The following is a 25048-nucleotide window of genomic DNA, read 5'->3' as shown; positions in this document are numbered from 1 at the left end:
AAAGTTAACTGAGGCTTCTACTGACTTAGTCTTAAGATCTCCACTTAACCTTATGGTCCTTCATGTCATGCAGATCTTACTCTTTATTGAAAACACTCAATGCTTTTCTGTTTCTAGACTGACCTTCTATGAAATCCTCCTCTTCTCATTCACACATATTTCTATCCATTGCTATAGTCCCCAAAGCCCTCCAACTTTTTTCCTCTCTCAAAAGAAGGAAAACCTCACCACTGTCATGCACGTATTCAGGAATTTCCCTTGCCTCACTCTGATCTCCTCGAAACTCTTTTAGACAACCCAGATTTAGAACTGTTTTTGGAAGGATCCCATTTGAGAACTGAACAAAGAGGCTATCAAGCTTAGTGTGTGATTGCAGCCCACTCAGACTTATGTGAATATTGTCTTTTCCCAGAGGCAAAATCTATACAAGTTGCTGAAATTGCAGCACTTACAATTGCAGCCTGCCAGTTAGGTAGAGATGAGAGAGCAAATTATCTATACATATAACAAATATGTGTGTGGAGTAATTCATGATTTTGATATGCTTTGGAAGCAGTATGGCTTCTTAACTGCATCTGGTTTTCCAATTAAACATGGCAGTCACTTAAAAGTTCTATTAGATGCCTTGTTTTGCCAAAGGAATTGGCTATATTAGGGTTGAGCCCCACAGTAAAAAGCAGACTCAGGGAGCAAAGGGTAGTGCTTTAGCAGGTTACTACACTAAATGAGCTGCTTTAACACCTCCAAGCTGTCCAGCAAGTCCAAGAGTCAAAGCCAAAACTGACTCCTAACTATTGGCGTCAGGTCTTGAGTTAACGCCAATATTAAGCATTTGATTCTGAAAAAGTGTATTGAAAAAAGTCAAATTGTTTTCTTCTCCCAGAAAGCTATAGTGGCACCAAGATGATCTCTTGGTCTGCCCCAAGATGCTGAAATGAATCTTCTCAAAAAGTGTTACATGTTGTGACCCACTATGGAAAGGCAAATTTAAAAACCATCAAAAATAAACGTTGGTAGGGACATTTCAATAAGATCTCAGAGTACATCTCTGACATATTTCCCATCTGTCAAACCTACCATCTTGAGAGAATTGTAAAGCTGAGGCATAAAGACAAGCCAAAACCTTTAGGACCTTTTGGAAATCTATCTACAAATGGACTTCATTCAGTTACTCACTTCATGTGGTTATGAATATGTCCTTACTAATGTGTTTTGTGTTTCCTGGTCTTCTAGAAGTCTTTCATTGCCATAAAGCAACTCCTTTGATAGTAGCAAAGAAACTTTTAGACTTTGTTTTTTCCACTTGGCAATACCCACCTATTTATCTAGTGATTGAGGTACTAACTGAGACTTGTAAAGCTATCTGAAGAACTTTAGTTGCCAAGGCCAAAGGCTTTGCCCCTAGTTCTCATGGCCATTAGGGCCAGTCTAACAGGAACTCATAGACTGTCCCCATATGAACTTGTCACTAGATGCCCATTGCCCTTAGGGTTCTCACCCCCTCTCTTGACTGCTCTTTTATAGTCCAACATGGCAAATACTATAGAATATGAATGCAGCATATTCAAGTTCATAATCAAAGGTCCAAGCAGCTTCTCTCAATCATAAAGCACAGGAACCCCTGCATGACCTTCAGCCTCAAGTCTTGGATTACAGGAAACAACAACAACATAAGACTCTTCTCAAACTTCATTGGAAAGGATCATATCAAGTGTTGTTAGCCATAAACACTGCAGTAAAACTCTAGGGAATCAACCCTTGGATCCTTGTTTCCAGTAAAAAAGTTATCATACATTTATTTCCTAGACTTCTATATCAACAGGAGATCCAAAACAGAATCCCTTGGAATCTTCCAGAAGACGACATCAAGAAGGTGATAGCTTTTCCAAGATCTTTGGACAAAGCAGCAGGCTGCTCAAAATGGATAGCTTCTATCCAAGATCTTCAGTTCAAGACCTCCTGTACCCTAAAAATAACATAACAAACTACCACATCCTTCTTCATCTCCTTTTCATAACCATCTGTGAGATTCTTAAACTTTCTTTCCATAGTTTTGTTTCTCTGGATAAATCAGGAGGATGAACAAGTATTATACAAACCTATTTAGGTCAAACATCCCTTCACTAAAGACTCAGGGTGGAGATGGGATTTGTTTTCCTGGATAATCCCAGATGAGGCAGGATCTTGGCTAAGAGGCATTGTCCAAGGCCTTCTAATGATTCTCATGTCAATACTTGTCTCCACAGTCATTTGCTATATTCTCTCTAGAATTTTAAATACTTCAGCCACTCACTTGACAAATGATAAAATTCAATCACAAAAGCAAAATTTACCAGGAAGACAGGAAAAAGAGGTACAATGTTAAGAAAAGCCCCAATGGCATCATTACCAATGAGTCTGTGACTATAACTGCCTCAAGTGATATAGACCTAGAAAACTGAACAAATCAAGATTTGGTTGAATGAGACTCAGTCTCCCCGCTGACCTAGAGGAAGGACTGTGAGAATTTCCCACTGTGGCCTTCTTATGTCCTGGTCTCCTTTAGCTGTTACTCTGTACCCCTCTTATGCATAACTTTAGCTCCTGTTTGTCTTCATCCTTCTTGAGAACATCCAGACTGCCCAAAGAATGGCTGCTAATCCACAAGAATAATCCCGCTTCTTCCCATCTGAATTCTGCATTGGGGAGTCTGGGAAAATATCGCAAATAAAACCAGGCACAGCTTTGCATGAGGTAGTAACCATCCTGGAGAATCATGTTTGGAACAGAAGGTATTTGAGGCTGTGACATAGAGACCTCAAAAAGAAGTAGCTTTATAGAACGAAGAAGCTCTTATCTCTTTCTCATAACAGCCTTGGATTTAACAGTCCAGGTTTGGCCATGTCTCTGATCCATGTAGACATTTAGAGATATGCCGTCTTGTTGGTCCATTATCCCCTAGAGCGTAGCAGAAGCTGGTCACAGGCACTAGCTTTTAGACTGTAGGAAGGGGAAGAAACTGCATAGGAACACATGTCCTGTGTCTTAAGGCCTAAACACAGGGGCACATACCTCTTCTACTCACATTCAGTTGGTGAGAAGATGGGCAAACGTTCACATCTAGCTGCAGGAAGGTCTAAGGAATGTGTACTAGCTGAGCAGTCATGTGCTTAATTTTATATCTCTCTATCTATCTATCCATCTATCTATCCATCTATTTATCCACCTCTCCCTCTCTCTCTCTTTCTCTCTCTGAGTGTCTATAAGTCTCTTCCTAGATTTGATTTCCAATGGCCTAAAGAGTTATGGGAGCAGAGCAGATTTCTAATATAGATAAAATGTTAAGTATGTCAGGCACCAATAGCTGCCTACCCAGTATCTATTTTCTTTCCATCCTTTTGAAGAGAACTCGAATTCTCCCAACTAAAGACAATTGCTGGACACATTCTCTTGTAGTCCAAGGGTTCAAGGTGGTTATATGACACTATCTGGCCAATGAGATATAAATGATACATTTCTGGGGGGCTTTTTCTTCCTCTTTTTCCTTTATCCTTCTTTCTGCCTACTACACAGATGTACCGATGTGCTGCTTGGAGCAGTAACAGCCATCTTAGAATCATAAGACAACCAGAGTGAGGATGAAAGCGAAAATGTCGATGATGGTAGAGCTGAAAGATGGGTTCTCGATGGCTCATTGGGTCATAAAACTACTTATGTGAACCACGTAAACCTTTTTGCGTTTAAGCCAATATATGGCAGACCCTCTAATACTGGCAGTTGAATGGGTTTCTAAGAAATGGAGAGGGTGAGCAAAGGGAGAGAGAGAAATTGAGAGAGAGAGAAAAGAGCTTCCTTTCTGCTCCTGCCAGCTTCCTGAATATATATATATATTTGTCTGTTTGTTTTTTACCTAGACTGGGGAGAGAAGAGAGGGAGGAGGAGTGACAAAAGCATAGATATCGGTAAGCCTATGATGGACATTTTCCATTTTACCCCACAGATCCACTTCCCATCCTTCATCCTGCCTGGTGCCCTGGGTGGCTGTCCATACGGAATGCATCAACAATTTCCTTTCCCTCCATTCTTCCATTGGGTTTGACTAGTAGAAGACATTGGCAAGAGATCTGGAGAGCAGGAGGAAAGTAAGGTCAGGATATTTATTCCTTTGTCTTCCCAGCTGTGCTCCTCAACTAAAGGCCACAGATCCTCTCAGATGGCCTTCTCCCCACAACTCACTTTCTTGGTTCCTGTAACCACTTCCTCCCCTCATTCATTCAGGCTGGGGTGTAGGGTGGTGATGGATCCCTGTCCCATTCTCTGTTGCTTTTCCTGAACTCTTCCCACATTTTTGTAAGCAGTTCCTTTATGAGTTCTCCTTAAATTACCCAATTTGAAAGTGCCATTTGATTTCTGCCCGGATCCTGGCTGACCCATTTCTGGAGAGTGGGATTAGAGCCCTGCTTCCAGGATTAGATTCACATGGAAGCAGGAAGCTCTAGAGGTGGAGACAGCCTCTTGGAACTTCCTGTGCACCAAAGCAGCTCAGTTTTATCATGTAGTGGTAGGATGAGAGGGACCAGGAAGACAAGAAAGAGAGGTATAATGCAGAGGTTAGAGCACAGAATCTGAAGCCAGACAGCCTGAGTCCAGCAGCAGGGAGATGCCATTACATCTTTTTTTCTTTTTTTAACGTTTATTTATTTATTTATTTATTTATTATTATTTTGGCCACACCACTCGGCATGCGGGATCTTAGTTCCCCAACCAGGGACCGAACCCGCGCCCCCCGCAGTGGAAGCGCAGAGACTTAACCACTGGACCGCCAGGGAAGTCCCAGATGCCATTACTTCTGTGCCTCACTCTCCTCATCTTTAATTGGGATAATAATAGTACTTGTCTCATAAGACTGCAGTCAGGATTAAATGAAATGTACATGTAAGACACAAGAGTTCCTGGGACTTTGTAATTAATCAATAAATATAACTGTAATAATAATTATTCTTAAATACCAAGGATCAGACGAGATGCTGGTTGCTTCAGAGGATTTCTGTGTGGACAAGTGAAATCAAAGACAAATGCCCTTCTAATGAATAATCTGATTTCATATTTTGATATTTGACCGCCGACACCTTCTAAGCCTTACCTCTTCCTCTTCCCTTTCTGCCCCCCATCTGGACAAGCTGATAAAAAAGCCTGGGTGCTCACCATTTTGGCACCAGCCAAACCACAAGACGTTGCTGCATGGGGACTCTCATGCCCAGCCCCAAACCCTAACCACAATAAAAACCCAGGCCAGTCTCATTTCCTTGCTTTTTTATTTCAGACTTGCTTAAGAAGCCTATCCTGCTCACCCCAGACACAGACACCAATTATGTAAGTAATAAACATTTCTATACCATTTTGGTGTGTATGTGTGGCAGCATCAGTAGCAACATCTGAACCAAACTTTGGGTGTGGATCCATCTGCCTCTGCAGGTGACATAGTAGCCTTCCATTCAAAACACATTGGCACTAAAACTACTGGTCCACTACCCTACTTTTACCCACCTTGGGGTAAGAGAAGGAAAACCTTGAACTGACTGAACTTATTTTCTTTCCTACAATGAATGGGCATCTCAAAAATAGAAAATAAGTTGTCACAGAAAATGAACTTCTATTTCTCTCCCACCTTGAGTTGTAGACTGAGATTCACATCTGCTCTATCAGGTTACTGACAATTTAGTCACTGAGCAGGGCACCATCTTGCCCAGCCTTAAAAGTCCCCCCCAAACCAAGCAAAGCAGAACAAGGACCAGAAAAGAGAGAAGACTCAGTAGTGCCTAAGGTTTGAGAACTTAGACTCTGAACGGTGCTGCTTTACTTCCATCTCCTTCTCTTGACCTCCAAATTGACGACCACTGCCTGCATGCCTCTTATATCTTTACCAGGACCTTCCAGTGAGCACACCCACCCACTGTTTCTTGGCCACCAGCAGTTTCCTTTTCCTCCTTAATATCCTTTTTCTCTTTTTTGGTAAGTTATAAAACTATTCTGACATAGGCTCAAGTGGACAGCCCCCTTCTGGGTATGGCTTAGCCCAGAAGACGCCCGTGGATAGACATGAGAATCATTAGAGGAATTAAGAAAAAATTAAATAGCTGCTGGGAGCCTATCTCAGACATGTAAAGTGAGACTTTGCTGACTTGGGGCAGATAGGGATGGAAGAGGTGGGTTAGGAACCTGTATGTTTAAATTTATTTATTTATTTATTTATGGCTGTGTTAGGTCTTCATTTCTGTGCGAGGGCTTTCTCTAGTTGTGGCAAGTGGGGGCCACGCTTCATCGCGGTGCGCGGGCCTCTCACTATCGCGGCCTCTCTTGTTGCGGAGCACAGGCTCCAGACGCGCAGGCTCAGTAACTGCGGCTCACGGGCCCAGCTGCTCCGTGCCATGTGGGATCTTCCCAGACCAGGGCTCGAACCCATGTCCCCTGCATTGGCAGGCAGACTCTCAACCACTGTGCCACCAGGGAAGCCCAGGAACCTGTATGTTTAAAAGAAGTTCCCCAGCTGATTCCAATGATGAATCAGGTATAGAACACATTGAACAGATTAATTTTGTGACCCAGGATTATATTGATCCAGGGACGTTTGACCCAAGGATATGATAATTCCACCATTTGCTCATTGCTCTGCCATCAACATGAGTGGTTAGTACAGAATACACAACTTGACTGGAAATATGTTAAAGAATTAAGTCATCAATACAGAGAAATTCCAGACAGCAGAACAACTTTGAAATAGCTGAGGAAACTTCTCACAGTTTTCTCATTAAAAATAAAAAAATGTCCAACTATCAGTCCTTTATCCATTTCCTACTAAATATTATTGGCAGGAATAATCAGTACAAAAGAAAATGACAGTGGTGAAAACTGCACATGATAAAATTTGTTAGAGATGAAAATCTGAAGAATCGTGCCTTAATGCTCACATTGAAACATGCAAACGTTAAACGGAAAAATTAGACTTGGCAGAAGTAATCAACACTAAATAAAACTGCCAACAACTACACTGGCACATGTTAAAATTTATTATTGCCTAAAAATTGACAGAAGAATCCAATTTTTTGACTAAGTTTAGGTATGAATAATTTGACCTGAGACAATTGGATTTGGTACAAATAATGGCTATAAAAGAAAAGCTGCAATTGCAGAAACTATAATCAATAAAAATTTGATATGAGCAATAAGGAGGAAAACCACATTGAATAACATTTTCATTTAAACCTTATGTGGAAAATAATTGATTCCAATGAAAAGAATTTCAGTAAATTAACAATTAAAATGGAAAAAAATTAGAAATATCTTAATGCCTGGGAATAAAAATTTTATCAAGGAATTATAGTAACTTAATAGAAATTACTATGGCTCTAAAAATACTTTCTTAATGAGTATTTTAATCTATGTATGCAGAGTTTTAATGTAAAGTTTTAACTCCCAAACACAGGGGTCAAAATATTCTCAGATCAGAAAGTCCACAGGGTCGACATGGATAGGTCAAAACAAAAAGGCTTAAAACTTTCTGCATCCAATTATTTATTGCGGGGTGTCAGGAAAGGAGTGGTCAGGAAAAGTCTGGAATGTGGGGCAAGAAGGAACGTGCCCAAGAAGGGCAAGCATTCATGGAGTGCCACCACTTCAGGTTCCTGGGCATCCAGATGGCAGGATAAGGTATGTGTACCTAGGAGAAAGAGCACAGAAGACAAATCCTTTCAAATGTTTCCTAAGCCCCTCTCTCCTTATCTAGTTTCTTACTGAAGGAACTGAACCATAATTCTAAGTCTTGAAGTTGACCGAAGTAGTCATCTCTCAAAATGCAAATCCCACTATAAAAAAGAGGAATAATAACAAGTGTGGGGGGAGTATGTGGATAAATGGGAACCCTCTACACTGCTAGGGAGATTGTAAAAGGACACAGCCACTTTGGAAAGGAGTCTGGCAGTCCCTCAAAAAGCTTACACATGGATTACCATATGACCCAGCAATTCTGTTCCTAGGTATATACCCAAGAAAAATAAAAACATATGTTCACATAAAAACTTGTTTACAAATGTTCATAGCAACATTATCCATGATAGGCAAAATGGAAACAATCCAAGTGTCGATCACGTGATGAATGGATAAACAAATTTGTGCTTTATCCATTCAGTGCCATATTTTGGGGCAATAAAAAGAGATAAAGGAATGATCCATGCTACAACACAGATGAACCTTGAAATCATGAAGGTGAGTGAAAGAAGCCAGTCACAAAAGACCACACATTGTATGATTTCCTTTATATTAAATGTCCAGAATATGCAAATCTGTAGAGACAGGAGGTAGATTAGTGGTTGCTTAGGGCTGAGGGGGCTGAGGAGAAAATGGGAAGGAAATGCTAAAGAGTACAAAATTTCTTTTTGGGGTGATTCAAATATTCTAAAATTGATCATGGTGATGGTTGCACAACTCTGTGAACATACTACAAACCATTGCTTTGTACATTTTAAATTAGTGAATTGTATGGTATGTGAATTATATCTCCATAAAGACTATATTAAAAATGCAAATCTCCAAAAATGGAGTCACATTCTAAAGCCTCAATTTTTATCTCTGGGTATCAGTCTCCTTCTCTGTATAGTAGGAATGATCTTAATAGTTTATGAAGATGTTGAAAGAATTAATGAAGCAATGTATGTGAAAATGCTTACATATCATGCAACACGCATGGTAGAAATAGCTAACTGCCCAAGATCTGTGCTTTTCCTTCTATGGCATAGAATTGGCACAGGGAAAGAGTTGCCCAGGCAGAGACTGCAATTTCCATGGCTTCTTGCATCCAGTTATTCCATGATCTAGTTCTAACCAACGGTATGTGAGCAGAAGTGATGTGTGTGGTCAAGGTGGTTAGGCAACTGCTCTGTCTCTTTCATCCTCTGTTTCCTCTCCTAACTGGATGCTGAGTAACTGACAGGGAGGGTGGAGCCATAGATGGGACATGCCTGGGCTCTTAAATCCCTCTGTGGGTAAAACCCCACCCACCAGCCACCCTGGGTTGATCATCTCAGTGAGAAATAGGTTCTATTTGGTTGAAATGTTTTTGTTATAGCAGCTAGAATTACCTTCACTAACACAAAAATTTAAGTATGTATGCCCTCAATAAATTTTTGATAAGAAAATAAGACATCTTTGTCATTTGTTAGCACCTTTGGAGTTTTAAAATAAAAGCCAGTAGAGGCTGAGAAGAGGACAGTTATGGAAATCTGAAAAGTGGAGGACATGAATGGATGTGGGGCAGCCTGATACTGACTTGATTCCACCCCAAATCATATGAGGTGTTTATTGTACCATTCAGTGCTCATCCTTACTTAAGGCATTGATGCACTTCATTGAATCCCAAAGTCATGGAGCAGATACCATATCAATTCTGAGTCCTCTGCACTATTTATCAGCCCTAATCTCTACAGTGAACCTACATTCATGAGGAGGGAAACAGATAATAAATCAAACAAATAAGCAAAGCATATGATATATTTGATAGTGTTGATTGTCATGGATAAAATAAAGCAAGAAGGGAGTGTGGGAGCTCAGGAGTCATGTTCAGTTTTAAATAAGATGGTTAAGGAATGTGTAAAGAGAAGATGACATTGGAGCAAAGGCTTGAATACAGTGAGGGAGCAAGCCATGACTTCCAAACAGAGGGAACAGTGGTACAAAGACCCTGATGTAGAAACATGCCAGGTGCATTAAGGAACAGCAAGGAGATTAATGTGCTTGGGGAAGGCTAGGCAAAGGGAAGAGTGACAAGGAAGAGGCCAGAGAGGTAATGGAGTGGGACTAGATTGTTCGGAGGTCTGAGGACTAGTCAAAGAACATAATGGGGGATATGAAAGAGTTCAAGACCAGAGATAATTGGCTGCTCTTATTGACTTCAGCAGCGAATGCCAGCACAATGCCCCAAAGACAGATAGGTCCATTTTCACTTCAGCAGATATCAGTTCAGGACCTAGATATAGTCCCACAGCAGGAACCAGCAAGAACTCAGATGGTGAATGGGATCCAAGATCCCCCATCCTCCCAACACTTGCCATAATGAAGTCACATCAGTGCCTATGTACCCCAAGATGACACTTCCTGTAGGAGCAAAGAGGGAGGAAGTTTGAAAGACTGAGCATTTACCAGACATAGATTGTTTAATCTGGAAGAGATTGAGTTATAAGGATAAGAAAATAAAGATGCTATATATTTTTTTGCACATCTTAGTTTTACTGGATTAGATTTATGGTGTCCCACAGGTTCCTTGGGCCTTGTTCACTTGTTTTCTTTTAATTGGTGATGGTTATATTTTATTTTATTATTATTATTATTTTATTGAAATATAGTTGGCTTACAATATTATATTGTTTCAGTTGTAAAATGCACTAATTTGATATTTTTATAGATTATACTCCATACAAAGTTATTATAAAATATTGACTATATTCCCTGTGCTGTACAGAAATAAGTGTTGGAGAGACTGTGGAGAAAAGGGAACCCTCCTACATTGTTGGTGGGAATGTAAATTGATACAGCCACTATGGAGAACAGTATGGAGGTTCCTCAAAAAATTAAAAATAGAACTACCATAGGATTCATCAACTCACTTCTGGGTATTTATCCAAAGAAAAATGAAAACACTAACTTGAAAAGTTACCTGTACCTCCACATTCACTGCAGCATTATTTACAATAGCCAAGATATGGAAGCAGCCTGAATGTCCATCAATAGCTGAATGGATAAAGAAGATGTGGTACATATACACAATGGCATACTACTCAGCTATAAAAAGAATGAAATTTTGCCATTTGCAATAACATAGATTCATTTGCTTTCCTTTAATCATTTTTCTTTCTGTTCCTCATACTTAATAATTTCCATTTTCCTATCTTAAAATTTGCTGATACTTTCTTCTGATTGCTCAAACCTGCCTTTACCTGTAGTGAATTTTTTCATTTCAGTTTCTGTACTTTTCAGCTCCAGAATTTCCTTTTGATTTCTTTTTAGATCTTCTGTCTCTTTAATAATATTTCCATTTTGTTCACACATCATCTTCTTGAGTTTTTCTATATCTTCCTTTAATTCTTTGAGCATTTTTAAAACAGTTGTTTTAAGTCTTTGTCTTGGATATCTGCCATTAGGTCTTTACAGAGAGAGTTTCTGTTGATTTATTTTTTACCTTTAAATGAGCTGTACTTTCCTGTTTCTTTGTAGGCCGTGTGCTTTTTTTGCACACTGGACATTTGAATCTAATAATGTGGTAACTCTGGAAATCAGATTCTCCCTCTTCCCCAGGATTTGCTGGGTTTTGCCATTATTCTTGTTTTTTGTTTTTGTTTGTTTATATGTTTGTTTTTAATTGTGTCAGGTGTCTTTATGCTGAGGGTCAGGCTGAGTTGTAAACTTAAGGTCTTATCAGCTCTTTTCTGAGCCTTTCCCTGGTCATGCATGGTCACTTTCTAATTTTCCCCATATATGTAGTTGTTTTTGAATGTCCTAATCTTTAATGTCTGGCTTCTGGAAGAGGGAAAAGTGAAAAATGAAGCGGGTAGGGGCAGAAGGCTGGCCCTTTAAATTCCCTGGAATTCATTTCATCTGGAAGGGCTTGCAACAATGGCTGCCTGCCTTTTTGTCTGCACCTCTGTGATCAGAAACAGCAATCAGTGAGCAGTGCATAGGTTTCCAATATTTAGAGGACAGGATCCTTTTTGCCTGCCCTGGCTCCCACAAGCTGTGTGCAAGCTGCTCCAGGAACATCAGCACAGCTGCCTGCCATGGGGCTGGGAGTGGGGGATGGATAGCTGCTACTGTGCTAAGAGCTGAAATTGACTAAAATTAACTGCAATTTACCATCCAAGGCTTTCCCTAGAAATTGCAAGCCTTCAACAGATTCCAGAGTTCCAAGTACATCAGAGAGATTCTGCCAATTGTTGTTTGCATGGCGAGCCGGATTCCTGGTGCTCCCTCCTCCACTATCTTCCCAGAATCCTCTGTCAGTGGACAGAATCTTCCATCTTGAATAATATGTTGATTCTTATGTGTTCTATTAGTCAGTGTTCTCAAGAGAAGGAAAACCCATAGAATGTGTATGTAAAGAGATAGAGATTTATTGTAAGGAATTGGCTTGTGTAATTATGGAGGCTGGCAAGTTTCAAGATCTGCAGGGTGAGTGGATGAAGCTGGAGACCCAGGAGAGCTAATGGTGTAGTTCCAGTCTGAAGGCCAGTAGGCTCATGACTTGGAAAGGGCCAATGTTTCAGTTCAAGTTCAAAGGCAGGAAAAAGTCAATATACTGGTATGTAGGCCATCAGGCAGGGAGAATCCTCACTTTGGCGGGGAGTCAAGACTTTTTATTCTATTCAGGCCTTCAACTGACTGGATGAGGCACACTCACATTATGGAGGGCAATCTGCTTTACTCAGTCTACCAATTTAAATGTTAATCTCATTCAGAAACACCCTCACAGAAACACTGCATAACGTTTGACCAAATACCTGGGCATCCCATGGTCCAGTCTAGTTGACACATAAAATTAGCCATCACACTTAAAATACAGAAATTATATCTGGAAACAACTGGATGTTATGGTCCCTTTAGAAAAGTTTGATAAAAACCCAGTGGCTGCATCTTCTCAATGTGTTACTCAAATATCTGTGGAATATGCCCAGTACACTATGATCCTAGCCCTGGACAAAAAAGGCACTTTACTATTTTGGTGATGATGATGATGAAGTGCAAGTCACTTAAGTACTTGACAGTTATATTTATGGAGCGAGACATTTCCTTTAATGCTATTTTATAGGCAAGAGGGAAATGCTGCAAACATATTTTGGAAAACATACAAGTTTGTCACGGGTCTTGAGTTACTCCACGCTCAGAGTGCAAGAGTACCTTATGTTAATATGGAACATTCACACTTTACATAAGCAGGGCTTGGGGAAGTTTCAAAATATCCGGAAAACAGACCTTGTATAAAGATGCTCATACTGTAACGATGAGCCTATCACAATGTCCCCAGGGAACAGCTGAATAGACAAGGCTGATTCAGAGGCAACTTTGACATAGTAAAAAGTCTTTAAACTTTGGAGTCTACTGTTGCAGGAGTACGCGATGGGAAAATCAAGAGTGGACGACATCTCATGTTTTTTCCACCTTGTTTAAAGCTCAAGCACTTCTTTCAGTGCCAGACCAGGGAACAAAGCCTGGACCTGAGAGGTGAGCTGTGGATAGAAACATTAATCTAATTTGCTTTGAGGAAAGTTACTTACCTGGGTCGCAAAACATCTGGGAACTTTGTCACAGGCCATTCTTGGTTCTTCCTTGGTGATTATCAAGAGAAATTAGCCAGTCTCTAAATATGCCTCCAACTCTTAAGATATGATTCTGCAACCTGGATTAGGAGAAAAGTGAGAGAGAGTAATCGCCAAAGGACTAGTGTCCCAACCACCTGGCCCTTGATTTACCAACCAAGAACCCCACTTGATGATTTGAGTCTTCTCGCTTTTTTTCTTGATGAGTCTGGCTAGTGGTTTATCAATTTTGTTTATCTTGTCAAAGAACCAGCTTTTAGTTGTATTGATCTTTGCTATTGTTTCCTTCAGTTCTTTTTCATTTATTTCTGATCTGATCTTTATGATTTCTTTCCTTCTGCTAACTTTGGGGTTTTTTTGTTCTTCTGTCTCTAATTGCTTTAGGTGTACAGTTAGGTTGTTTGAGATGTTTCTTGTTTCTTGAGGTAGGATTGTATTGCTATAAACTTCCCTTTTCGAACTGCTTTTGCTTCATCCCATAGGTTTTGGATCATTGTGTTTTCACTGTCATTTGTTTCTAGGTAGTTTTTGATTTCCTCTTTGATTTCTTCAGTGATCTCTTGGTTATTTAGTAGTGTATTGTTTAGCCTCCACGTGTTTGTATTTTTTACAGATTTTTTTCTGTAATTGATATGTAGTCTCATATGGGACAGGTCGGAAATGATACTTGATACTATTTCCATTTTCTTAAATTTACCAAGGCTTGATTTGTGACCCAAGATATGGTCTATCCTGGCGAATGTTCTATGAGCACTTGAGAAGAAAGTTTATTCTGTTGTTTTTGGATGGAATGTCCTGTAAATATCAATTAAGTCCATCTTGTTTAATGTATCATTTAAAGCTTGTGTTTCCTTATTTATTTTCATTTTGCGTGATCTGTTCATTGGTGAAAGCGAGGTGTTAAAGTCCCCTACTATTATTGTGTTACTGTCGATTTCCCCTTTTTTAAAATAATTAATAATTTTTTTTTATTTTTGGCTGCATTGGGTCTTCATTGCAGCATGCGGGCTTTCTCTAGTTTCAGCGAGCGGGGCTACTCTTCATTGCAGTGCACGGGCTTCTCATTGCAGTGGCGTCTCTTGTTGCAGAGCGTGGGATCTAGGCATGCGGGCTTCAGTAGTTGTGGCATGCAGGCTCTAGAGCGCAGGCTCAGTAGTTGTGGCACACCGGCTTAGCTGCTGCACAGCATGTGGGATCTTCCCGGACCAGGGATCAAACCCATGTCCCCTGCATTGGCAGGCGGATTCTTAACCACTGAACCACCAGGGAAGTCCCTCAATTTCCCCTTTTATGGCTGTTAGCATTTGCCTTATGTATTAAGGTGCTCCTATGTTGGGTGCATAAATATTTACAATTGTTATATCTTCTTCTTGGATTGATCCCTTGATCATTATGTAGTGTCCTTCTTTGTCTCTTGTAATAGTCTTTATTTTAAAGTCTATTTTGTCTGATATGAGAATTGCTACTCCAGCTTTCTTTTGATTTCCATTTGCATGGAATATCTTTTTCCATCCCCTCACTTTCAGTATTTATGTGTTCCTAGGTCTGAAGTGGGTCTCTTGTAGACAGCATGTAAATGGGTCTTGTTTTTGTATCCATTCAGCCAGTCTTTTGGTTGGAGCATTAATCCATTTACATTTAAGGTAATTATCGATATGTAGGTTCCTATTACCATTTTCTTAATGGTTTGGGGCTTGTTATTGTAGGTCTTTTCCTGCTCTTGTGTTTCCTGCCTAGAGAAGTTCCTTTAGCATTTGTTGTAAAGCTGGTTTGGTGGTGCTGAATTCTCTTAGCTTTTGCTTGTCTGTAAAGGTTTTAATTTCTCCGACAAATCTGAATGAGATCCTTGCTGGGTAGAGTAATCTTGGTTGTAGTTTTTTCCCTTTCATCACTTTAAAAATGTCCTGCCACTCCCTTCTGGCTTGCAGAGTTTCTGCTGAAAGATCAGCTGTTAACCTTATGGGGATTCCCTTGTGTGTTATTTGTTGCTCTTCTCTTCCTGCTTTTAATATTTTTTCTTTGTACTTAATTTTTGATAGTTTGATTATTATGTGTCTTGACGTGTTTCTCCTTGGATTTATCCTGTATAGGACTCTCTGTGCTTCCTGGACTTAATTGACTATTTCCTTTCCCATATTAGGGAAGTTTTCAACTATAATCTCTTCAAATATTTTCTCAGTCCGTTTCTTTTTCTCTTCTTCTTCTGGGACCCCTATAATTGGAATGTTGGTGAGTTCAGTGTTGTCCGAGAGGTCTCTGAGACTGTCCTCAATTCTTTTCATTCTTTTGTCTTTATTCTGCTCTGTGGTAGTTATTTCCACTATTTTATCTTCCAGGTCACTTATCCGTTCTTCTGCCTCAGTTTTTCTGCTATTAATTCCTTCTAGAGAATTTTAAATTTCATTTATTGTGTTGTTCATCATTGTTTGTTTGCTCTTTAGTTCTTCTAGATCGTTGTTAAACGTTTCTTGTATTTTCTCCATTCTATTTCCAAGATTTTGGATCACCTTTACTATCATTACTCTGAATTCTTTTTCAGGTAAACTGCCTATTTCTTCTTCATTTGTTTGGTCTGGTGGGTTTTTACCTTGCTCCCTCATCTGCTGCATATTTCTCTGTCTTCTCATTTTGCTTAACTTACTGTATTTGGGGTCTCCTTTTCACAGGCTGCAGGTTCGTAGTTCCCATTATCTTTGGTGTCTGCCCTCAGTGGGTAAGGTTGGTTCAGTGGGCTGTGTAGGCCTCCTGGTGGAGGGGACTGGTGCCTGTGTTCTGGCAGATGAGGATGCATCTTGTCTTTCTGGTGGACAGGACCATGTGCAGTGTCGTGTTTTAGGGTGTCTGTGAACTTATTATGATTTAAGGCACCCTCTGTGCTAATGGGTGTGGTTGTGTTCCTGTCTTGCTAGTTGTTTGACATGGGGCGTCCAGCACTGGAGCTTGCTGGCCTTTGGGTGGAGCTGGGTCTTAGTGCTGAGATGGAGATCTCTGGGAGAGCTCTTGCCGATTGATATTACGAGGGGCTGGGAGGTCTCTGGTGGTCCAGTGTCCTGAACTTGGCTCTCCCACCTCGGAGGCTCAGGCCTGACACCTGGCAGAAGCACAAAGATCCTGTCAGCCACACAGCTCAGAAGAAAAGGGAGAAAAAAAGAAAGAAAAAAAAATTTTTTTAATAAATAAAAAAAAAATTTTTTTTGTTAAAATAAATAAATAAATAAATAAATAAATAAATAAATAAACGAAGAGAACAGCCAAACCAATAAACAAATCCACCAATGATAACAAGTGCTAAAAACTAAACTAAGATAAACATGAAAATCAGAGGGACTTCCCTGGCGGTCCAGTGCTTGAGAGTTCACCTTCCAGTGCAGCGGGTGTGGGTTCGATCCCTGGTCGGGGAGCTAAGATCCCACATGCCTCATGGGCAAAAGAACAAAACATAAAACAGAAGCGATATCATAACAAATTCAATAAAGACCTAAAAAAAAAAAATCAGAAGCTAATCAGTCGCAGACAGCAAACCCCAATTCCACAGTTTCTCCCAAAGTCCACTGCCTCAATTTTGGGATGATTCATTGTCTCTTCAGGTATTCCACAGATGCAGCCTACCTCAAGTTGATTGTGGGGATTTAATCTGCTGCTCCTGAGGCTGCACAGAGAAATTTCCCTTTCTCTTCTTTGTTCGCACAGCTCCCGGGGTTCAGCTTTGGATTTGGACCCGCCTCTGCGTGTAGGTCATCCTCAGGCTTCTGTTCCCCACCCAGACAGGATGGGGTTAAAGCCGCGGCTGATTAGGGGGCTCTTGCTCACTCAGGCCGGTGGGGAGGGAGGAGTATGATAGTCATAATTGGAATGCGGGGCGAGCCTGCGGTGGCAGAGGCCGGCGTGACATTGCAACAGCCTGAGGCACGCCGTGTGTTTTCCCGGGGAAGTTGTCCCTGGATCACGGGACCCTGGCAGTGGCGGGCTGCACAGGCTCCCGGGAGGGGCGGTGTGGAGAGTGACCTGTGCTCGCACACAGGCTTCTTGGTGGCGGCAGCAGCAGCCTTAGCGTCTCATGCCCGTCTCTGGGGTCCGCGCTGATAGCCGTGGCTCATGCCGTCCCTGAAGCTCATTTAGGCGGTGCTCTGAATCCCCTCTCTTTGCGCACCCCAAAACCATGGTTTCTTGCCTCTTCAGTAGTTCCAGACTTTTTCCCGGACTCCCTGCCGGCTAGCTGTGGCGCACTAGCCCCCTTCAGGCTCTGTTCACGCAACCAACCCCAGTCCTCTCCCTGAGATCCGACCGAAGCCTGAGCCTCAGCTCCCAGCCCCCACCCGCTCCGGCGGGTGAGCAGACAAGCCTCTCGGGCTGGTGAGTGGTGGTTGGCCCCGATCCTCTGTGCGGGAATCTCTCCGCTTTGCCCTCCGCACCCCTGTGGCTGTGCTCTCCTCCGCGGCTCCGAAGCTTCCCCCTCCGCCACCCGCAGTCTCCGCCCGCGAAGGGGCTTCCTAGCGTGTGGAAACCTTTCCTCCTTCACAGCTCCCTCCCAGAGGTGCAGGTCCCATCCCTATTCTTTTGTCTCTGTTTTTTCTTTTGCCTACCCAGGTATGTGGGGAGTTTCTTGCCTTTTGGGAAGTCTGAGGTCTTCTGCCAGCGTTCAGTAGGTGTTCTGTAGGAGTTGTTCCACATGTAGATGTATTTCTGATGTATCTGTGGGGAGGAAGTTGATTTCCATGTCTTGCTCCTCCGCCATCTTGAAGGTCCCTCCTGGTGCCTTAGTTGTAATCACAGTGTACATTTTGCATTCAACTTTTCACTTATGAATCATCTTAGCAGAGTCTTCTCCATGAATGTTATATCACAAGCATTTTCTCCATCACTATCTTCAAAATGATTTCTTTACATATGTATAGATTGCCATATAATTTGTTTATTCTTTTACTTGGGGCATGTAGTTGTATATAATTCAGTAATAAATAACATTGTGCAGTAGCTTCTTTTTTCTTCTCTTGAACTGTGCCTTTCAGAAACTAAAGAGGTGAAATTCTACAAACTGGAGTGGTGAGATGCTTTTCTTCTGTGTTGAGGAAGGTGAGAAATAGACTGACATACTTTTGGGTCACTCAATTTATCCTAGAATCGCAGCTGACTAGAAGAACCAGTGTGAAGCAGAAAACCAAACTCAACATTTTGTTACCCAATGCATGATACAAAGATGTTATCCTCTTCATTTTACAAAAAATAAAAAAGAAAGTAGAGGGAAAGGTTTCTATGTATACACATTCATAGGATTATATATACACAGAAAAAGAAACATTGAAACTACTGACAGGGTTTTAAAATATATTTTTTGAAGTATAAATTATGCTTAAGTTATCACATATTTTTGTTAGCCTACTGAATTCTACAATGTGAGATCATCGTCAAAATGACCACAACCTCTTGTAATATAGAAAGAATTCTTTTCGCACCATTTTGTGATAGATCCATCATCGGTTAGTATTCTTTCCCTTACCAACCATAGACTTCTCTTCTCGTAAAAGTAAGTATGGACTTACTGGAAGAAAAGTCTGTGCCATTTTAACTCTCTTGCTTTGCTTCTCCAAAGGGTTATGGATGGGGAGCTGGGGGTTGATATTCCTGCTGGGAGCCCTCCTGTGGCTCTCATGGCAATGTCTCTAACGAAGGACAAGTAGGATCTAATGAAGAGCAGGATACAGTAAAGCAGTTAAGTCGAGTCTTGCATGCTTCTTCTGGATTTCAATTATTCTGGGCAGTCTGGTAGATTCTGAATTACCAGCAGCTGCTCACTTGCTCACTTTCTTATCTGCCACAGCTGTTCTCTCTTTCTTACCCCCCCCCCCTCCATATCCAGATGCAAACAGCTGTTCTCTCTTTCTTTACAATTGTCAAGCAGTGGCTCGTTTTGCCCCAAACACATGGACACCTGCAGCAATAGGAATTTTATTTTTCAGTTGTGGTGAAATACTGGACAGCTTCAGGAAGGTTTAATGGAGGGAGGGAAAGAGGGAATGAGAGGTAGTTAGATGTAGAAGAAGCCTGTGTTGGCAAGCTGGAAGGTAGACAGGACACTTCTAGTTGTTTTTCAGGGGTGAATAAGTCAGCGATAACAGATACCCATACTTCTTCCTTGGAAAGCAGGGCATCATCACTAAGCACCTAGGAAGAGATTATGATGGCGCTTTGAGGGTTTAGTCTTCATTCATTTAAAAAAATATTTATGGACATTTACTACATGGCAAGCACTATTCTAGACACACAGTAGGTGCTAAATAAATGAGTATGCTTTTTATAAATGAGCATATAGACACATACATACACACATTTCTCAGTCTAGTCTCTGTTAATGATATCAAAAGCTAACATTTTAAATGAATTTTCGCTGTGGAATTCAGCCTCTCCCGCTCCCAACATTGGGACTGGGGACTTGGTCCTTGACCAAGAAACATTCCTAGTTCTCATGTTTCTCTCTTTTAGAGAGGGAAGGTGGAACTAGAGAAGAAGGAAATTCACATTTATTGAGAGTTTACTATATTCCCAGTACTGTGCATTGTCCTTTTACATAGATTATTTCATTTCATCTTCATCAGAAACTTAGGAAATCAGCATGACTATTCCCATCCAGCTGATGAGGAAACTGAAGTTGGAGGCATGAAGCTGCTTACTTAAGGCCACACAGCCAGGGAATGTCAGAGATAGATAGGACTGGACACAGACTCTCCCACTCCCGAGCACAAGCTCATTTCATCACAGCCTACTTCCTTACATGCTTTTTCTTTCTGCTATTCAGAGAATATTAATGTTAGTATTAGAGAATACTAGTGATAATTGGGTTTAATACTGTGATTGTAGAAGTCGATGTATAATTGGCCCAAAGCCTTTATCCTCAATTGGAAATTGGTCCAAACTTCACTTAACCATTTTAAGCTGTGGGGCACTGTCATCAAGGGTGAAATAAAAGATGAGATACCGAGGGTGCCTAGATAAAGTTGTTATCACAAAAATCATCTCTGCACCCCAGGCTGTTCTCTGTTAATAGTGCGTTTTGAAAGAGTATTTGGTCAGATATGGGAGGACTCAGTACCCTCATTTCACACCCTAAATCCATCCATTAGTGTCCAAACAATGTTAGTGATTATCCTCTGGGATACTGAGTGGGAAAGAACTGGCTGAGGCTCTAAAGAAACTTCCTATCGTTTAGGGATCCATTAGGAAAAACTCCTTATTCTTGTAAAAATTTCCTGAACTTTCAGGGCCAGGTTTCTGTGGCTGGCCAAGAGTCAGCCTCAGTTAGGGTGCTGCCAAATTGAGCATTGGCAGCTCATTTGGCTTGGAAGACAAAGAAATGAAAAACAACTGATATTTGTATACTTGAAATTATGAGCTGTTTCTCTAACAAAGAGACCAAACTCTTTCGGCTTGTTTTACAGTAAACATACACATTGAACGATCTGGTTGGTTAGCAGCTGGCTGTGCATATGTAGGGCATATGTGAACACATATGGATGTAGAAAACTCACATATGTTCACTTAAAAGGACACTGTCAAGTCACTTTATGACTTTTTTTTTTTTGTTCTCTGGGCTCCATTGTTTATAAAATCTTCTTAGAAGCTTAAAAATACAATTTCTATCCCTACTGATTTTTGTTCTTTTCTTTTTTTAAAAACACGTAGTTTGAATGACACTTAAATAAATGGGGCTGGTTCTATTTAATAACAAATCCTACTTAAGCATATACAGTAATACATCATCCAATCAGAAATGAAGCACTAAGAGGGAGACAATCCCTTATGAAAAAAAAATAATCATCTTTGGCCCTCAGAGTAGACATTCCAGAATTGAATAGTACTCACAAGATTATTTCCTGGCACCCCAGGGCTTTTAGTTAGTGTTAGACATTACATATAGATACTGGTGACTATGATAAATCCTATTTTTCTATTTTCTAAAATATTTTAGCAATATTTTTCTAGCATCTTCACTAAGCAAAGATCCTTTTAAAATATTCTTGCTTTGGGCAAAAGCTGTGAAGAATCAAATCAGAATGGCCAAAACACCTGGCAAGATGCTCAAAATCATAACCAGTGAGGAAAACAAAAAGTAAAATAATGATGAGTTATCCCTTTACATCCATCAGGCTGGCAAAAAGCAAAAAGCAAAAAGCAAAATCATAACATTGCTAGTGGAGATATGAAGAAAAGGGTGCTTTCATATATTGCTGGTGGAAATGGGAATTTTTAAACAGCTTTTTTGGGAAGTAAATCTGGCAACATTTTTTTTAAAACTAAAAATACATCCTTAGCCTTCAATCCAGCATTCCCCTCTTGAGAATCTAACTCATAGGGACAAAAGCACTAGTACATAAGATATAGGCCCAGGATTTCTACAGCAGCATTATTTATTGTAGCAAAACAAACAAACAAAAAAAGTGAAACCATGTGAATACCCTTCAGTAAGGGACTGTTGTTGAAAAAATTAAGGTATGCCTATACCATGGAATATTATGTAGACTCACAAAAAAGTGAATTGGAGCAATACTAGTTGCTTAGAAGGATTACCACCAGATATTGCTGAGGGAGAAAAGCAAGATGTATAGATGAGTATATTACGAGCCCATTTTATAAATCACTGATCAAAAAACTTTTATAGGTATACGTTTAATCTGTGTATAATTTGTCTAGACACACATTTGTATACGGTCCTATGGTGATGGAAATGGATATGGATGGACACACCCTAGGTCAAGATGGGTTTTCTGGAAGGAGGTGGGAGGAATTGCAGTGGTGACATGTGAGAAAGATAAAGGAAGAGGCTGATATAAGAAAATTAGGTACGAAAGATATGGTCACATTTATGCAAAAGTATATGTATAATACATGCAAAAGAATTTTTGAAATAATAATAGATCATTATCAAAATAAAATTAAAATAAAATAAAATATACTATCTTCCAGTTTTCAGGATCTCCATAGATTAAGATAATGGAGGATGTAAATGTTCTGGAAGAAGTCAAATAATCATGAAAAAAATTTTGACCTTGAAGATTGGCTGAAGACCATTATGAGTCTAAAGTTTCCAGTGTAAGATCAAGAGCAGCGAGTTGCATTCAATCATTTCAAGGTACTGGTGCCACCAAGTGGTGTCTGAAGCAATTGTTGGTGCCATTTTATTACCCTACCAGTGAAAGAAACTCTTGGCTTACCTATGCCGTGCATAGTAACAAGAGGTCTATGGAGGGCTTCAATTCTTCTTGGGATGAAGCACACACCTATGATCCTGGTACTGACATGAACAGAAAGTATGAAAATGGATAGGGAGCAAAGGCTTTTGCTCTAGAATCTGAGCTCCTATTTGTTTTTCCTATTGGCAGGTGCTCTGCTATGCCCGACCTTCACCTGTCAAGACCCTTGAGAGGTGTTCAATAAGTTATAGCTACTTGGACTAGTTTACAACCTGTCTGACTTCTTTAGCTGCCCTATCTCTTTATATAGGATTGCCACCATCCTAGCTTGGCCTTTCATTTTTTCTTTCCTAGCCATCAGAATGTCTTCATGGGCTTTCCTATCCTCAGTCTGTCTGTGCTCCAATCCAGCCATAACCCACTTTTATACTAAGCTCCCTGACGTCTTGGTCATTTATCAGCACTACTCAAAAGCCTTCAATTGTTTCTCCCTGTCCACGAACAAACTCTGACCTCAGCGCACAAGCTTTCAATAGGGTATGAGACTGTATACAGAGACTGTATGTCTCTGTTTGCCTGGGATGGTCCCAGGTTACTACTGCTATCCCAAAGTAATTGCTGTGACTTTATTCACTTCCAAAAGTGCTCTGGTTTGGATAACATATTATATGGATACCCTAGCTTTTAACCACTTGGTTCTCCTGCCTCTAATACATACAATAACTAAACTAACAGAAGAATGTATAAAGTTCCTGGTGGATGGAGGAACTGGGTACAGGAAGAGAGTATATCTTTTTCCTCAAATATTCAAAAACTAAATATAAATGACTTGGGATTTATTACCCTATCTAAAATTTGTTTTCTTCTGCCATTTAAATGATAAGTGAGGTTTTTTGTTCTAACTCTAGTAAGAAAATCTACCTTTGTATATTTTTATGTAGCTCTTTTTGTTTCTAACAGATGAGTATAGTCCTATCTGGGACCTGATGAATATCACATTCATAATTTGTTACTCAATGTGAGAAATCTTCAGCTAAGTAATAATATAGAAATTTAAAGAACTCTGAAGAGGTAGAAACACTTATACTGTGAGCTCCTTCAGCAAAATGTCATATCTTTTTTAATCCAGCAATTAGTACAGTGCTTGTATATAAATGCTGTCAAGTAGAAATTAGAGCATTCTCTGCCAGGTTATAGAAATGAAACTTGAGTACTGTATTCTGGTTTAAATATTTTTTTCATCCAGTTTTATTGAGATATAATTGACATACAGCCGTGTATAAGTTTAAGGTGAACAGCATAATGATTTGGCTTACATACATCATGAAGTGATGATCACAATAAATTTAGTGAACATCCGTCATCTCATATAGATACAAAATTAAAGAAATAGAAAAGACTTTTTCTTGTAATGAGAACTCTTACGATTTACTCTTTTGACAACTTTCATATATAACATAGAGCAGTGTTAATTATATTTATCATATCATACATTACCTCCCTAGTACTTATTTATCTTATAACTGGAAGTTTGCACATTTGACTTCCTTCATTCAATCCCCCCTCCCCATACTCCCCACCTCTCATGACCACAAATCTGATCTCTTTTTCTATGAGTTTGTTTGTTTGTTTTTGAAGTATAATTGACTTACAACACCATTAGTTCCTGTTACACAACATAGTGATTTGATAATTGTATACATTTCAAACTGATCACCACAATAAGTTTAGTTATTCCCTACACTGTACATTTCATACCCATGACTCACTTACAGCAACTGGAAGTTTGTACATCTTAAACTCCCTCTTTGAGTTGATCCTATTGCGGACTCTCCATGCTTCCTGGACCTGGATGTCTGTTTCCCTTCCCAGGTTAGGAAAGTTTTCAGCTATTATGTCTTCAAGTGTGTTCTCTGCCCCTTTCTCTCGCTCTTCTCCTTCTAGGACCCCTATAATGCAAATGTTAGTATGCCTGATGTTGTCCCAGAGGTCTCTTAAACTGTCCTCATTTCTTTTTTTTCTTTTGTCTTCTTTCTGTTCAGCTTCAGTGATTTCCACTACTCTGTCTTCCAGCTTGCTGATCTGTTCCTCCGTATCATGTAATCTACTGTTGATACCTTCTAATGTATTTTTCATTTCAGTTATTGTATTACTTCATCTCTGTTTGTTCTAACTCTTTGTTAAAAAATTCTAACTTCTCACTCTGTTCGTCCAATCTTCTCCTGATTTCTTTGAACACCTTTATGATCGTTACCTTGAACTCTTTGTCAGGTAGACTGCATATCTCCTCTTTATTTAGTTCTTCTTCTGGGGTTGTATCTTGTTGCTTCTCTTTGAACACGTTCCTTTGTCATCTCATTTTTATTTCTATGTGTTAGTAGGTTGGTTACATTTCCTGACCTTGGAGAAGTGGCCTTTTGTAGGAGACATCCTGTGTGTCTCAGCAGCACACTCCCCTCTGGTCACCAGAGTTATATGCTCTAGGGGTGCCCCCTATGTGGGCTGAGTGTGCCCTTCTGTTGTGGC

At 40.2% G+C, this 25048-nt stretch overlaps 1 protein-coding gene across 11 annotated transcripts in view; it reads left to right on the top strand.

The window, feature by feature from the left end:
- TSPAN8 (tetraspanin 8) overlaps positions 1–25048 on the top strand; it is a 249805-nt gene that overhangs the window by 153146 nt on the left and 71611 nt on the right. For 10 of the 11 annotated variants that reach the window (XM_082351728.1, XM_082351727.1, XM_082351725.1 and 7 more), the window contains exon 5: positions 5303–5352. In XM_082351728.1, the coding sequence (XP_082207854.1) occupies positions 5303–5352 (50 nt within the window). Of the gene's footprint in view, positions 1–3979; positions 4127–5302; positions 5353–22295; positions 22462–25048 lie in introns of all 11 variants that reach the window. The other variant, XM_082351721.1, reaches the window with a different exon arrangement.

This window comes from Balaenoptera borealis, assembly GCF_965194805.1.
Source record: "Balaenoptera borealis genome assembly, chromosome: 13".
Classification (NCBI taxonomy): Eukaryota; Metazoa; Chordata; class Mammalia; order Artiodactyla; family Balaenopteridae; genus Balaenoptera; species Balaenoptera borealis.
Note: the sequence above shows the minus strand (reverse complement) of the source record. Positions and strands in the feature narration are given on the sequence as shown.